Source organism: Nelumbo nucifera, chromosome 4 (assembly GCF_055504915.1).
Source record: "Nelumbo nucifera cultivar China Antique chromosome 4, China Antique-T2T, whole genome shotgun sequence".
Lineage (NCBI taxonomy): Eukaryota > Viridiplantae > Streptophyta > Magnoliopsida > Proteales > Nelumbonaceae > Nelumbo > Nelumbo nucifera.
Window position 1 is genome coordinate 16,174,020 of NC_142652.1, and position 14,237 is coordinate 16,188,256.

The window sequence follows — 14,237 nt, forward strand, 5'->3', positions numbered from 1 at the left end:
AGGCTTCCCAAGCTCGGGCCTCCCAGGCTCGGAGCCCCTCTAGAAGCCAGGATTCATCCCCCGGCAGGAGAGAGAGAGCGGCTGCCCCCGCCTCGCCATGCGCCGGCGGACCAAGAACTCGATCCATCAAGTCAGCATCACCTCGGCGCTCTCAAGACGGGCCCCTACACACCAAAAACCGGTTCAGCGCCTTAGCCGCGGACTACCTCCAGCAGTCCAGGCCCATCAAGCTTGGGAGCACCGAAGCAAGCAGTGCCAACGCTGGGCCTTCCAAGCAGTAGAGGCGCCGCCGGCGAAGCCGCCGAACTGCAACCCGCGCCCTGCCCGAGCTCCGAGGTGAAGAAGAAGCAAGCTCGGAAGAGGTAAAGGCTGCCCCAGTCCTCTCAGTCCCTTCCCCCCTGTCATCAGAACTCCTTGCAGTTCCTATGCCCAAAGACTTCAAACTCCCCCCACTCGACAAGTATAATGGGTCCTTTGACCCCAGCGACCATGTCGATGCCTTCCAGTCCCAGATGCACCTGGTTAGGGCCAGCGAGTCCTGTATGTGCATAGCCTTCACTACCACCTTCAGATGAGTGGCTCGCACCTAGTACAGGAACCTGGCCCCCGGGTCAGTAAGGAGTTGGGCCCAGTTTGTGCAGGTCTTCACCGTGCACTTCGTCACTAGCAAGCGATGCCCCCAAACCGAGGCTACTGCAACTTCACAGTACAGCCGGAGGCACAACCCGACAGCACATCAAAATGGCGATTCTACTACCATTACCGTCTTTGCTCCCTAGTCTTAAGTCCATCCAAATTAAATGGAAACAGTTTGCAGTATTAATAAATGGGGGCGAGGAGATGAGAGAGGAAGAAAGGAGAGGGAAGAAGAAGAATAAGAAGAAAGAAGAGATAGATAGGAAGAGGGCGAGAGAGGAGAGGAATAGTGGGCGTAAAGCCAGCCATCACTCTCCAGTTGAAGATGAATTCACATCTTTTTTTAGTTTCAAAAAATTTTATATGAAAAACATAATGCGGCAAATTCTCTGTTTAATTTTGTGGCACATGTGAGCCAAATGTGCACGTGAACCACAATTGGAAGTGCACCCCGGCATACACGCAATCAAGTGCATGAAATACGAACTCGCAAATTAGGTGTTTCTTCAGTATTGCAGGTTGAATCCTATTTGGCACCAGTGAAGCGTTGCAAGAGCAACTACGGATCTAGTGTATCAGGGGTATAGATTGAATGGATGGATTATTCCAATCAGACGTCTCAGATTAATTCCACTATAATCTGAGATACAAATTAAATAAAAAATGTATTTTGACAATATCAATAATTATTGAATAACATATTTAATTGAGATAATACTACAATATTATTAATATAAAATATTGAATATTAATAAAAAAAGGAAAATCTTTGATACGGGGAAAACAAGGTATCGAAAGAGTTTTGACTAATCAAAACACACCCAAGAATTTTGAATTGGGTCCACAAAAGTTAAATACAAATAACTGAACTCCATTGCATAATACCATTGATTAATCATTACATACAAATAAAAAAGGAAAAAAAAAACTTACAATCAAATGAACCGATCATCATGATCAAAACTTAAGGTTATGTTTGATTCAGTGGACATTTATTGAAAAAACACTATCACATTAATACCATATAAGTATTGGTGTTTATTGTGCATGAAACCGCTGTTTGATTTTAATGTTTGTCAAATAAATACTTAAAAACATAACTACTTGGATTTATGTGCACAAGACATGAGAAACGTTAAATTCTTATTTCTCCTAATGTCTTAACGTTTCTTGAAATAAAATGCTTATGTGGCATATTTTATGAGGTATTACCTAAAATGCTCATAAAATACCCAACCAAACAACAAAAAACAAAAAAAATAAACATTTGAAGTAACATATTTGAAATAAACATTTAAAGCAATAACCATTCCATCTATAAATCTCCACGGAATCAAACACATATTAAAGGCTGCAAGGATTTCTTTGTATAGTCATAAAACTCTCTTGGTCATCACAAATTGGTCAACATTTCCACATTCTTTTTGGCCAGCAGAAAACAAAATTGTGGGATTTTCAATTACTTTCATCCAAATGCTCAATCATAGTCCTTGCAGGGAAAAGGCATAAGTTCCCCATAGCAATGCTTGAACTGCCCCACCTGTTATAGAGATGATTCAGCATTGGGCCTAGCTTCTTGTGAACTCTTAAGAATGAGCTACCGAGTCAAGTATGGAATATGTTTGTTCGGACCATCCCTTAACCAGTCGAAGTTGCCATGTGAATGCCTTCATGGCTGACGTTCTTGCACCACATTAGTGTATAATTACACTGCCTATCGAGAAGCACAAATAATCACGTAAGCAAAGACCTCAGAGAGAAGTGTAATCCCTCATAGAGAAAGATAAGTGTCATTTCCCAAGGATAAGCGCTCCAGGTGAGGCAGTCAGAACCTTCCAATGACCTTGGCGGACAGCCTCATCCCTATAATACCACAAAGAGCATGTCTGAGTATGCTATTTAAAGGCATCTCCCCTAAGATTTGTCATTGTTTACCTCTTTCAATCTCTTGCTCTCATTACTCTTACTCCCACCTCAGCTCAGACCAGCTTTCCTTTAACAGCTCGGCCCGACCAACTTCACCCTTTATTACTGAGTTAAGCATCAAAGTGCCTTCCCCAGTGACCTCTTCCTTGGGCCTCTGACTTTCCTTTACGTTTGTAGATCTGCTCGATACCCCACCTTGGCCTTCCACCTCGGCTCCATCCAAATTGATAGGATTATTTGCTGCATGTCCGACTCGACTACACCTTGAATCAAACAGCATCGATGTGCATCCCGCAATACTACATAAAAATGACAAAAAGATTTGCCTTAATGACCTTATCACATAATGGATAATGAAAAAGAAAATTTCTAAACGATCAAATTAGATTATTTAAGTTTCTTAATTTTACCTTCTCCAATCCTATGTTAGTGCCTTCATCTATGGGAAAGACCATGCAAATTTAGTCAAACTGTAGTTCTTTTATTTGTAAGCTGAACTCTTCCACTAATAAATCCTATTTTTACTATTTTTATCAAATTCTATTTTATTATTTTTGAAATGTATATGAATTTAATGGATCTTGCAAAATGTTTGAATGGAAAGAAACAATGCGCAAGTGCATTTGTATCATTGTGTTATAGCCGACAAGATTTACAACAATATTGTCAAATTGACCATATATTTTATTGATATTTATTTGTTTAATATTTTTATTGGTTTTTTAGTACAAAAGTGAAAAAAATAAATATTTGAAATGCTTAGAGCCTATTATGAATTATAATAAATCTTCTATTGAAAATCTAAAATCATTTAATTAATAATATGATTGTATGATTGGAATTTAAGAGTTAAGACAAACTGATATGATTGTATGTAACGGGACAATAATACAAATGTTCAGTAACAACAATAGAGTCGGGTTGGAGTACTAGCGGAGTGAAATTGGGTTGACAAAATTAAACCCTAACCCTAACCCAATCGTCAACCCAACCCAACACTTAGAGATGGGTTTGGGCTAACCCAGCCCAAGTTGCCGCCCTACCAATAAGAGGTTCTATTTTATTGTGAAGCCTGGGTCAGGCCCACAGAGCCCACAATACCCATAAACTGGTTGGGCCAACAATTTGCACTACACTGACCTTTATCAACACGATCAGGGCCTACCACGAAATAGGTTCCAGTGTAAGATTAGTAGGGAAAAATCAGATTGATCCCAATAAATTTACAAAGAATTTGGTGAAGAAGAAATCATCTTTAGAAACTCCTAAATAAAACTTATAAAAAGCATGCCTCTGATTGATCCCAAAGTATTTTTGATCCGGTCGTATAGGTGGCCCAAGATTTGGAGTCTTTGGCCTTTGATCGGTTGATCCCATCCAGCTGCAGCGTCCCAACACCGCAGACAACTGCACTAAAACGAGGGGAAGGAGTTCAATAGAAGGTATCAAAGGAAAAGGAAGGCAAAAGGATGAACATGTGATCAAGCAGACGAATATTGGTTCAAGTGTTCAACTATAGCCATGGCTCTCGTTGCTTGGTGGGGAAGTCTGCAAGAGCGAACAACCCAGAAGGATTGGCTGTTCATAATTTGAGAGATTGGGCTTGGATGGGCTTCGTAGTAACGCGAAACGCAAGGCAAGAATGGGCCGAAAAGGCCAGATTGAGTATTAGTATGTGTCTGCGCCTGTTTGCACTTGTGCATTACCCCGGCATATTTTCCCCCTTCCCTTTCTATAAGAAGGTTTTCTCCATTTGGGGTCTATCGAATCTCGTGATTTTCTCACAATTATAAAAATCTTTCCAGAGGTTTTATTTTAATAAAAACCTCTCTTGTAGTTTGGAAAAAAAAAAAAAAACTGCAGTTACCTCCCTTCCATCATTGTGATAGATGGAAAACGTGGGCCTAAGGCATTAGTTTTTTTAACACCCATTTTACCCTTATGTCTATCAATTCATATAAAGATTTACTAAAATACCCCCAAAAGAACTTTTAACTTTTAGCTAAAATAGTTTTTTAGGTCAAATTGAAAAGAATAAAATAATTTTATTTTGTAAATTTGTCAACTAGAGTGGAGGGCAATTTAATAAAATCCAAGTTTCCATTGCTAAAACAATGATAAGAGGTAACTGCAGATTTTTTCAAAACTACAGGGGAAGCTTTTATTGAAATGAAACCTTAGGGGAGGTTTTATACTTTACCCTTTGGTTCAAAGTATTTTGAATTTCAAAATATGAAAAAAGCATAATTGAGGAGGAGGATCTAAGGAATCGGTTACTTGTTTGCACAAGTCTCTGTTCAATTCAGTGTAGGGGGGTTCAGCATCGAGATTGCAGTAGATTCTGGACTCAGATTACCCTTCCTTCCATTCTTAGATTTATAAGGCTTTGTTTATTTTTCAAAAGGTCATTTACCTGGTTAAGTGCACTTAACATTGGGTAAGTATAACTTCACTTACCCATGTTGTTTTGATTTTTATCTAAGTAATATAATGACTTTTTATCTATAAAATATCAATATTAAAATGAACAAATTTGTCCCATTATGTTTTACAATTTTTCCCCAACTATGCTTTTTAGACGAGTCCTGTTGAACAACATGGCAATACATGAAAATAGTCATCAATATTAACTGTTGTAGATGAATAAGGAAGGTGAAGGAGATAGACAATGGACATAATGGTATACGTCTATGCGATTATTTTCTTGAAAATTAATTTTGATATAGTTGCTCATATGGTGTGGCGGTCAAAGATCATATTGGAGAGAGATAAGTAGACCTAGGGGCCATTTGGCAAGTCTTTTTGAGAAGATCTTCTGGTAGCTCTGACAGTCAAAAGGTGCATTGAGCTTTTGCATTAAGATCTGAGCAGCCTGAAGCCTGTTTGGCTAAGGCATGTCTTTTCACATGTCTTTCCACGTGAAGACGAATAAAAAAATGCAAAACCACCATTTGGAGTTTTTCGAAAATTACTCATTTTGGGTTTTTCTTGTCTTTTTGACATATCGACTTTTGACAGTTAAATCTACCACAAATCAAACAAAAAAAAGACCTAATCATAGTCTACCGAGCTTGTAAATAGCTGGTAGACTACACGGAAAGACACGCAAAATGGGGCCCTAGATAACCGGGAATCTTTTATCTGTCTACTACTTACTACTTGTGAAACACCTCAAGTGTCCCAAATATTATAGAGCACATCTTAGTATGGTGGTTGAAGAGCAAAACAAAAAGCCCTTTTCAAGTAATTTTATAATTCATAAATCAGTAGCTTTCAAGCATTATAATCACTTGAAAAATCCTCTAAATATAGTGGGGTATAGGGCTAACATAGATGATGGATGATGCCATGATGGACTGAACAAATTGCCAATCAGATCAGCTGGTTCCTTATCTACAAGTCCGATGGTTTGTCTCATCCAACTTGGCAAGATGGGTTCCTTTACCATCTTCTCATGCCTCATTTTCAGTTTTGAGTTTATGTTTTCAGATCTATTGCCTTGCATGGGTGAAACCGGATTCAATCAGTACAAGGTCCGTTCGAACAGCCATCATAATCTTACTTTGAGAATATCTCCTTATGAAAAAAAATACAGAAATATAGAGATATTTTCGATGCAAGGCTGTAAAGATTATTGGAACGGTGTTTGAATGAGCCTTGCACTGGAAGCTGATCTCTGTATGGGTTGGATTTTCTTAATAATTTTCCTCTCTAAATAAAACCCCGAGCATGCTTGGCTTGGTATTGGGCATTGGGTTTGGTTAGTTACAGCATTCACACTTTCTTTCTGGGTTTGCACGAAGTTGAACTTTTTTGTTGGCTTGTCCAGTTGTCTGAACTGTGTCATTTATAAAGGCATAATGAATGGTCTATTCAATACCCAGTGCTCACTTTACATCTCATCTATATGCAGCTCGTTCTGATCTCGGGTGTTGTTCTTTTGTTTCTGGGTTTGCTTAATTGTTTGCTCGTCGGATCTTTCTGTTTCTGTTTATTTGATATTGATTTTGTAACTGAGCATGAATTAATGAAATTCACCTTTTATCACTTCAAAAAATAGAAATACATTTGAATCATGTGTTTATTTTTTGTAAAATAGGACATGTAGGGGTAGATTTGAGCCGAGCCGAGCCGAATAGTATAAGGTTTGAGCTCAGTTTGAGTTAAAACCTTGAATTTGAGCTCAGTTCAAGTCAAAACCTCATAAGCTCGAGTTCGGCTTGAGCTCGAAAAAAAATATTTTATAAAAATTAAAAATTATATATAAAAAATATTTTTTATTTGATATTTAAAAAATAAGAATTATAATATTTTTATTATATTATATTATATATTATAATATATATTTGAGCCAGCTCGTGAGGCTCACGAGCCGAGTTTTATTAGACTCAAGCTTAGCTCGTTTATTAATCGAACCTATAATACGGGCTCAAGCTCGATTGAAACTGAGCAGAACTCGAACCTAATAGAACTCGGCTCGTGGCCACCCCTAAGGACGCATAAAAAATGTTGCAAATTGAAACACTTATCTATTATTTATATCATATGTGGAACTAAAAACTTTATTTTTCTCCACTTTCAATTTTGTTTTTTTATGAAGGCACTATACTAGTTTGTTTGTAAATTCTCCTATTGGTTGTAACAGAGACTTGGGACGGGGTTAGAGGATCTAGTTGTTTGGACTTTGAGGTAAATAATGCTGTCCGGTATGAGGTATTCCGAATTGAGGACGTAGTCAATCATGGACTTGTAGTAAGATGTAGACTAAAACTTGCATTCAGAGTCTGACCAATCAAAACCACTACAGAATTTTTTATGAATTCTCGTTATGCCTTAATACGATGCATTAACTGTAAGAGATCCGGACTCCATTTTATGTCCTAATGTGACTGGATTTCCCTAATTAACTTAGGCCATGTTATGCGTAGTTTAACCAAATACCCTAACACAACCCTCAAGTGGCCTATTATAAAAATGGAGAAATTCTCAATCAGTACCTGTACTTTAGTTCGAGTAATGATTTGGTCTTCGGACTTTAAAATGCGATAATTCAGTATTTAAACTTTCAAAATGTAACAATCAAGTATCCGAACTTTCAAAATGTGACAATCCAATACATGTCATTAACCAGTCTGTTAATTATCCGTTAAGTGACATTTGAAAATTTAAAAATGCCCTTTAAATGCCATCTAATTCTCTTTATCAACCATCCAAACATTGACAATAAAATGAACAGTCTCAAATTCTATATTCTTCTAAATAGTCACCAACTTTTTTTGAATAGAAGAAGCTATGATTTGGGATTGTTCAATTTTTTGTCAACGTTTGGATGATTGTTAAAGAGAATTAGATTGGCATTCAAAGGAAATTTTTTACTTTTCAAATGTCACTTAACGGTTAATTAACGGACTGGTTAACGATAGGTACTAGATTGTCACATTTTGAAAGTTCGGGTACTGGATTGTTGCATTTTAAAGTTTGGGGACCAAATTGTCACTCGAGCCAAAGTACAAGGTACTGATTGGGAATTTTTCCTATAAAAATACACTCAGACACCTGTTTGCTATTCGCTTTTTGGTAAATCATCTGTCCGAATAAATGCATTTACTTAAATAAGTGTTTTCCAAGAATGACTTATCTGGGTAAGTGCATTTACCCATGTTCTTTTATTTCTCATACAAAAAAGGTAATACCATTTTAGTCATAAAAATCTATTACTTCCCCCTCGCCCCCTCCCCCGAGGTGGAAAAGGTATTTAGTTATTTACCCACCTAAGAGATGGGTATCACTAAACCGGGTAAGTGATACCCGGAAAAATAAACTTTCCTTGATCCCCACATAAATCTGGAAAAAAAAAAAAGAACATAGGTTTCTTGGTTAATGGGAATCAAAATCCCATTCACCAACTTTCCCCTTTTAAAAATCCAAAAAAAAAAAAAAGAAAGCCCCCTCAAAGTGCAACTAAAGTCCAGTGGTTAGCAATCCGTCAATTAGCTAGATTCGGCACCTTGAAACATTCAAAAATATGAAAACTACCCTTTGTATAATTAGTGAGATCATTTTGCCCTCTCCTTGAGCCTTTAAAATTTTAGTTCTTAACCTCTCCTTCCATATTTTCTTTCTCAAATTTGCAAAAAGGGGCAAGCATTAACCATGTATGCTTTTGTCAGTTTATAACTCTGTTCTCTCAGTTATTCAATAAATGAATGGATATTTGGGAAATGCATGTTTTGGGATATAAAGGAGTTTTGGTGCAATTATCAGGGATCACCATGGACGTTTTGTGGTTGCCTGTCTTGAGAAATGCCAGGTCCTTTCTCGTTTGTTCCCTCCAGGCAAAATCTTTTGTAGATGCTCTAAGTCTCGAAATCTGGAGATAGATGTTGAAACTTTCTTTCTGCTGAAGGGCATTCAGACCTTTGGGAGGTCTCTGTCCCTAAACAGAGTTGCTCACGAGTCGGCAAGAAAAGGCTTTAATGATCGGGGTGTTTTTGTTCAGGAGTGCCCGATCTGGCTTCAGGAGCTTCTGGATATGGATTATAATGCCTAGTTTTTGTTTTTCTTCGTTTTTCTCCTTGTTAATTTTGATCTGTTTTATTTTCTTTGTTTAAGACCTGTTATCTTTGTATCCTTTCCGGAGCTTTGGCTCCCTTTGAATGGAAAGCCTTGATTCAAAAGAAAATGGATATTCTAATAAATTTATCATTAATCATAACATTCGATTAACGGGACAGAGTTAGAGTGTTGACTTTAGAAAGTATAAGGTACCTCAATTTGGCAAGTTAAAGTTGGAACCCTTTTAAGTGGCAGGGGAGTCAATTGTACTGGATTTGATCCAATCCATTCCAGTTCAATTCAATCCAATAAATATTTTGGACCAGTTTAATTTAATGTCTGAACCATTCAATCTATTTAAATTATTTTTAATTTAGATTGGTTTTAACCCAAATCTGATCTATTAACACATATATTCTTATGATTGCACGTTCTGGTCGTAATAAATTGCATATTAATATGGTTTTGGTATTCTAATTTCAAAATTGTGTAAATTTAGCATTTGTGTTGTTATTTTAAAAAATAGTGTTACATCAGCGTCATGTTATAAAAAACGGTGTTTTAGAAAATAGTCATCTGTTTGAAACTTTTTTTTATAGAAAACGATGCTCTAAGTTATACCATGAAAATCGGAAAGGTATAGTTCCAAGCAGCACCAAATTTAATATTTTCTGGAGGTGCAGTTCGTTGCTGCCAAATGGAGTATAAATTCTAGTTTAAGATAAATTTATATTCTAATTTATCGTAAATTTGACAACATTACATTTATGTATTGACAAATAACAGAGCAATGCATATTTATATTAATAATAAGATATAAATATTCTTTTTCCAGGTCACCATCCAATAAGATACAAATAACAGAGCAATACGTCCAACATCCAATTATTCAACTTTTATTGGTTGGTGGAATGGAACGTTGGGTACCCCCAAATTCCAATTATTAGATTTGCCAGGTCACCATCTAACTTCAACATATATTTCGTCTCTAGCTTCATTTTACGGTGCATATGAATTTCACGCCCCACACCCCAGGTGCTACTTTGGTTTACTTCTATTTTTCTGCTCCCTGCTACAACATACTATTATTCGTTCATATAGACACCTGTGGACCCTCACGGCATCTAATATGGTCTTGTCTCTTGTGACACTCTATCACGTCAACAATTTTTTCCCTACCTTTTTCAGTCTCTAATCACCATCTGATTAGTACACAGCCTTGATAACAAGATGCATTCACACTATAAAATTGACAACTAATGTGATTCGTGTGTACCTGAAACATGCAAAGATTTGATAGGACAAGGAGGTGGACAAAGTGGGGCTGTGCAGCTTCGATATAACAATGATATCCATCTGGTAGGAGGCAGGTACCTTTCAAAGATGACCAAGATTGAACCTTATTGCAACACTTGTGTCTTATCAACGGCTATCGAGCGGTGTGCAGTGGAACTTTGCTGTTTGCTGGTTATGCAGGTAGTTGATGGACTTCCAAAGAGCTAATCAACGACGGCCCACATTTGATGTGTCTATATATCCTTGTTTGGCAAATATGGGACAATGTGGTCTCTTAACTTGTACTATTCTTCGATCTTCATCATCATGCGCTAAATCTTTGCTTCTCCCTCTCTCGTTCTCACTCACTACTACCTTGTCCTTAAAACAAATATCCGTCCCTTTTTAGGATGGCTGGCTTCTCCCTCTCTACCCCTCCCCCTCCAAGTTGATGTTGTGACTTGTGAAAATTAAAGAGGAATACAAGAAGGAGCGAACCTCTCCAGTGATGTCTGGCAGCAGAAGATCTGAAGCTTCACCGCTCACACAGGATGAGATTAACGATCTTGTCCTCAAATCACAGGAATTATTACCAGAAATTCGTCGGAGGGCTGCAACCGGGGTAGGTACATACAATTCTTGCTGTTTTTCTTTATCTTCCTCATGCCTCATTTCCTGGCTAAAGGGTTTCTGAAAATCTTGGTGCGAATTGTAGTGAGTTGAGTTGACACTGCACATAAACTTACGTGCAATACAATGTACACTCACCGGACGAACTTGGGTCTGTTACTTGGATAGCTTGGGTGGGCTGAAAAGCTTGAGATTCAACTTGGCCCCAATAATAGAAATTAAAATACAGCACATATATAGTCCAATTCCGCACAGAAATCATTTAGGATTTTCTCGAACTGGGTCATCTTGAGTTGCCCAAAACTTCAACCTAAAGCCAGAAGAAACCATAGCCATAGGTGAAGCCCAACAATCAGCATGTGGTCTGAAATGGCATCCCCTACCTCGCCTAAAAAATTTGGTAGGGTGGAGGCAATCTAACATCGAATCGTTACCGAATTTCCTAATATGACGATGGGAACAGGGAATATATATAGCAATATATGAATAAGATGAACTGCATGCGCATACGTATTATACCAAAGAAAGGATAATATATATATATATATATATTATGTATTAATGCTTGACAATATTGGGTTTACATTAATCTAGGTAACGGCATCAGAGATTCTGAAAGAGATATGCAATTACATAAAGAGGCTAAAGAGAGAGGTGGACGGCCTAAGTCAGAGACTCTCGGAACTAATGGCTTCTATCGGTACCAACAGTCGTGAGGAAGAAATCCTAAGAAGTCTACTTATGCAAGAATAACTTCTCCTCAAACATCATAAGAAGTGTGATTATGCCAGAATAGCTTCTCTGTGTTGTGGTATGGTACAACATCTAACTTTTTAGTTTGTTCTCCAACGTTTTGTTAAATTGGCCAATGGATCAACTACTATAAGATGAAGATGAAGATATATAAGTTATATAAGTTAAATTGGCCAATGGATCAACTACTATAAGATCAACTACTATATATATAAGTTATATATAAGATATATAAGATATATATATATATATATATATATATATGCCTTCTGCCCTTCATATGTATGTTTGACTGTCGTGCTTCTGTGCAGAGAAAGAAAGATAGTAGATTAGAAAGCCCACGTGAGGGTTATTTATCTCCATGATTCAACCAGAAAGTAAAAGCGGCTTTTAATTTCTCAATATTTCAATAATAATCCCTATTTGGTGTATTTACCAAGGGATATTGCATAAGGCTTGAACTATTGTGACAGTTTTAGGCTTTTAGCTCAAAGTGTAGATCGTAGTCCAGGACCCACAATGAACCACTGAAATAATAATATTATTAATATCAAAGAGGAATGTTGTTTGTGATCAGAGAGCACTTGTACAAACAAAAAGTGAATTTGCCCAAAAGCTACCAACCAGATTCGTAAGGTGTAATAGTTTCTGATTTTTGAGTTTTGACTTTTTGAGTATGACAGAGGTGACAAGGCATATACCACTGGCACACTAGGAACAAGGAGGATGTATGCCTTACCGAGGATTAATACTCACTCCATCCCAAGTGAATGGAAACTACGGCCTGTTTGATGCGTCTTTTTTGAGATCTTCTTATAGTTCTACAGTTAAAATATACATTGAGCTTTTGATATAAGATGTAGACAGCCCGAAGATAATTTGGCAGATGTGTGTTTTCATGCGTCTATTCAATTTTTCTGTGCAAGATTAAAATGTGAAAGACGTGGATTAAAGTTTTATTGAAGCTTTCTGAAATCAGCCTGAAATGGGCTTTCGTGTCTTTTGGGTGCACTCTCTTTTGACAACTAAATCTTAAAATCAATATTCCCAACTTGTAAACAATCAAAAGACCATGCGAACACGCCAAACAGGCCCTACATCTATTCACTCTACACAAGCCACGCCAGCTATCACCTTTTAACTTGTTGAATGTTAGTTGATAAGATGTCTAGATATAGATATACTGATGTTGTTTTCAATTGAATATCTGGATATGTAAGCAAATCTTCTTTTTTTTGGTAAGCAAATTAGTCGAATTTGAGTCTGTGTTCATATATCCTTCGGATATCAGATGTCAGATGATCTACCCGTGTCAAAATTCGATCCGATTCGTTTGCAACCTATACTTGTAGCTGTCAGTTTGTATTTGCTCATTCAACGAATTAAGGAACGCATAAGCTATTACATCTATGGCAATCGTCCTCCCATAGCAAAGGGTGCTCCATAATAGCAAAACCGATTTTTTTTCATATGATTTTTTTTCGGAGGGGGGGTAGAAAGATCGAACGGAATTATAACATTCAAGAAAATAAAAGAAATAGAAGACGACGAAAAATCTCTAGGGAAGCTATTGTAGCATTTACACGAAATAACAAGACCTCTGGAAAACAAGAAGAAGAAATAGATTTGACAATTAATCCAAGTCTATGTACGGTAAACCGCTGCTTTCTTTTCGAGTTGCCGAACGATCCAACCCGTCTAGAAGGACAAAGGCAGAGAGAAACAAACATCTTAAATTCTACCTTAATCCTCATTCTTCTCTTGTAATTTCTCGCCTGTTCCTGCGCAAGTTGTCTAAAAAATTAAAAGATTCTCATCGATTCACATCTTCATATTAGACTGAAATACTACTATTCAAACACAGAAATCCATAGAGGCAGTGCAGTTAAAACTTAAAACCGCAATAAGAATTGAAATTCTTCCTCTCCATACACGGTTTATGTTTTGCAGAAGTAGAACTATGTCGATTTTTTGAGCGACTGCATATCAAAGGAATATCCCTTGCCCTGCCCAACCTTATTCCCCGGATGTAAAATTTTCCAGGAAACATATATATATAAAATTTTCCCGTGACAGAGCGTTATTAATATGGACATCATCTGTGAAGAATAATGGAAAAAAGAAAGGATCGCTTTCGAACCTTGAATTAATGAAGAGCGGCCGTCTTGCCGCTAAGTGGCGAACAAGGCAGGATGGGCCTCGCTATCATAAATCTGTCCATTTGAGAAGTCAGATTTTGAATAGCGAGCTTTTCCTTTAGACCTTTAGCTATGTCCTCACCGAGGTGTGAATCTTCTTCTCTGATCTTCAGCACTTGATGATGAATGATACATTTCCAATTTGCCACCGGTTTGAGGGACATCACATTCTCCGGCGATTCCTCGCTCCGTTGATAACCTTCAAGACTCGTAGAATCAACCTTTGTTGGAACCGTCCCTTCTGTATCCATGTCGATAACCGAG

General features: G+C 37.4%; 1 protein-coding gene across 4 annotated transcripts; it reads left to right on the top strand.

Annotated features, from left to right (window-relative positions):
* Nucleotides 1–10,692: 10,692 nt before the first annotated feature.
* On the top strand, nt 10,693–12,716 carry LOC104586776 (transcription factor PRE6-like). 4 transcript variants are annotated; one of them, XR_016068601.1, is made up of 3 exons: nt 10,693–11,014; nt 11,617–11,833; nt 12,451–12,716. XR_016068601.1 is itself a non-coding variant. In XM_010244121.3 (2 exons), the coding sequence occupies exons 1-2, from the start codon at nt 10,901–10,903 to the stop codon at nt 11,773–11,775; spliced, it is 273 nt and encodes a 90-aa protein (XP_010242423.1). In that variant the 5' UTR covers nt 10,694–10,900; the 3' UTR covers nt 11,776–12,038. The 4 variants fall into 4 exon arrangements, 1 of the variants encoding a protein (XP_010242423.1); XR_016068600.1 differs by having other exon boundaries at nt 12,459–12,711; XR_016068599.1 differs by lacking the exon at nt 12,451–12,716 and adding an exon at nt 12,087–12,418.
* The last annotated feature ends 1,521 nt before the right edge of the window (nt 12,717–14,237 follow it).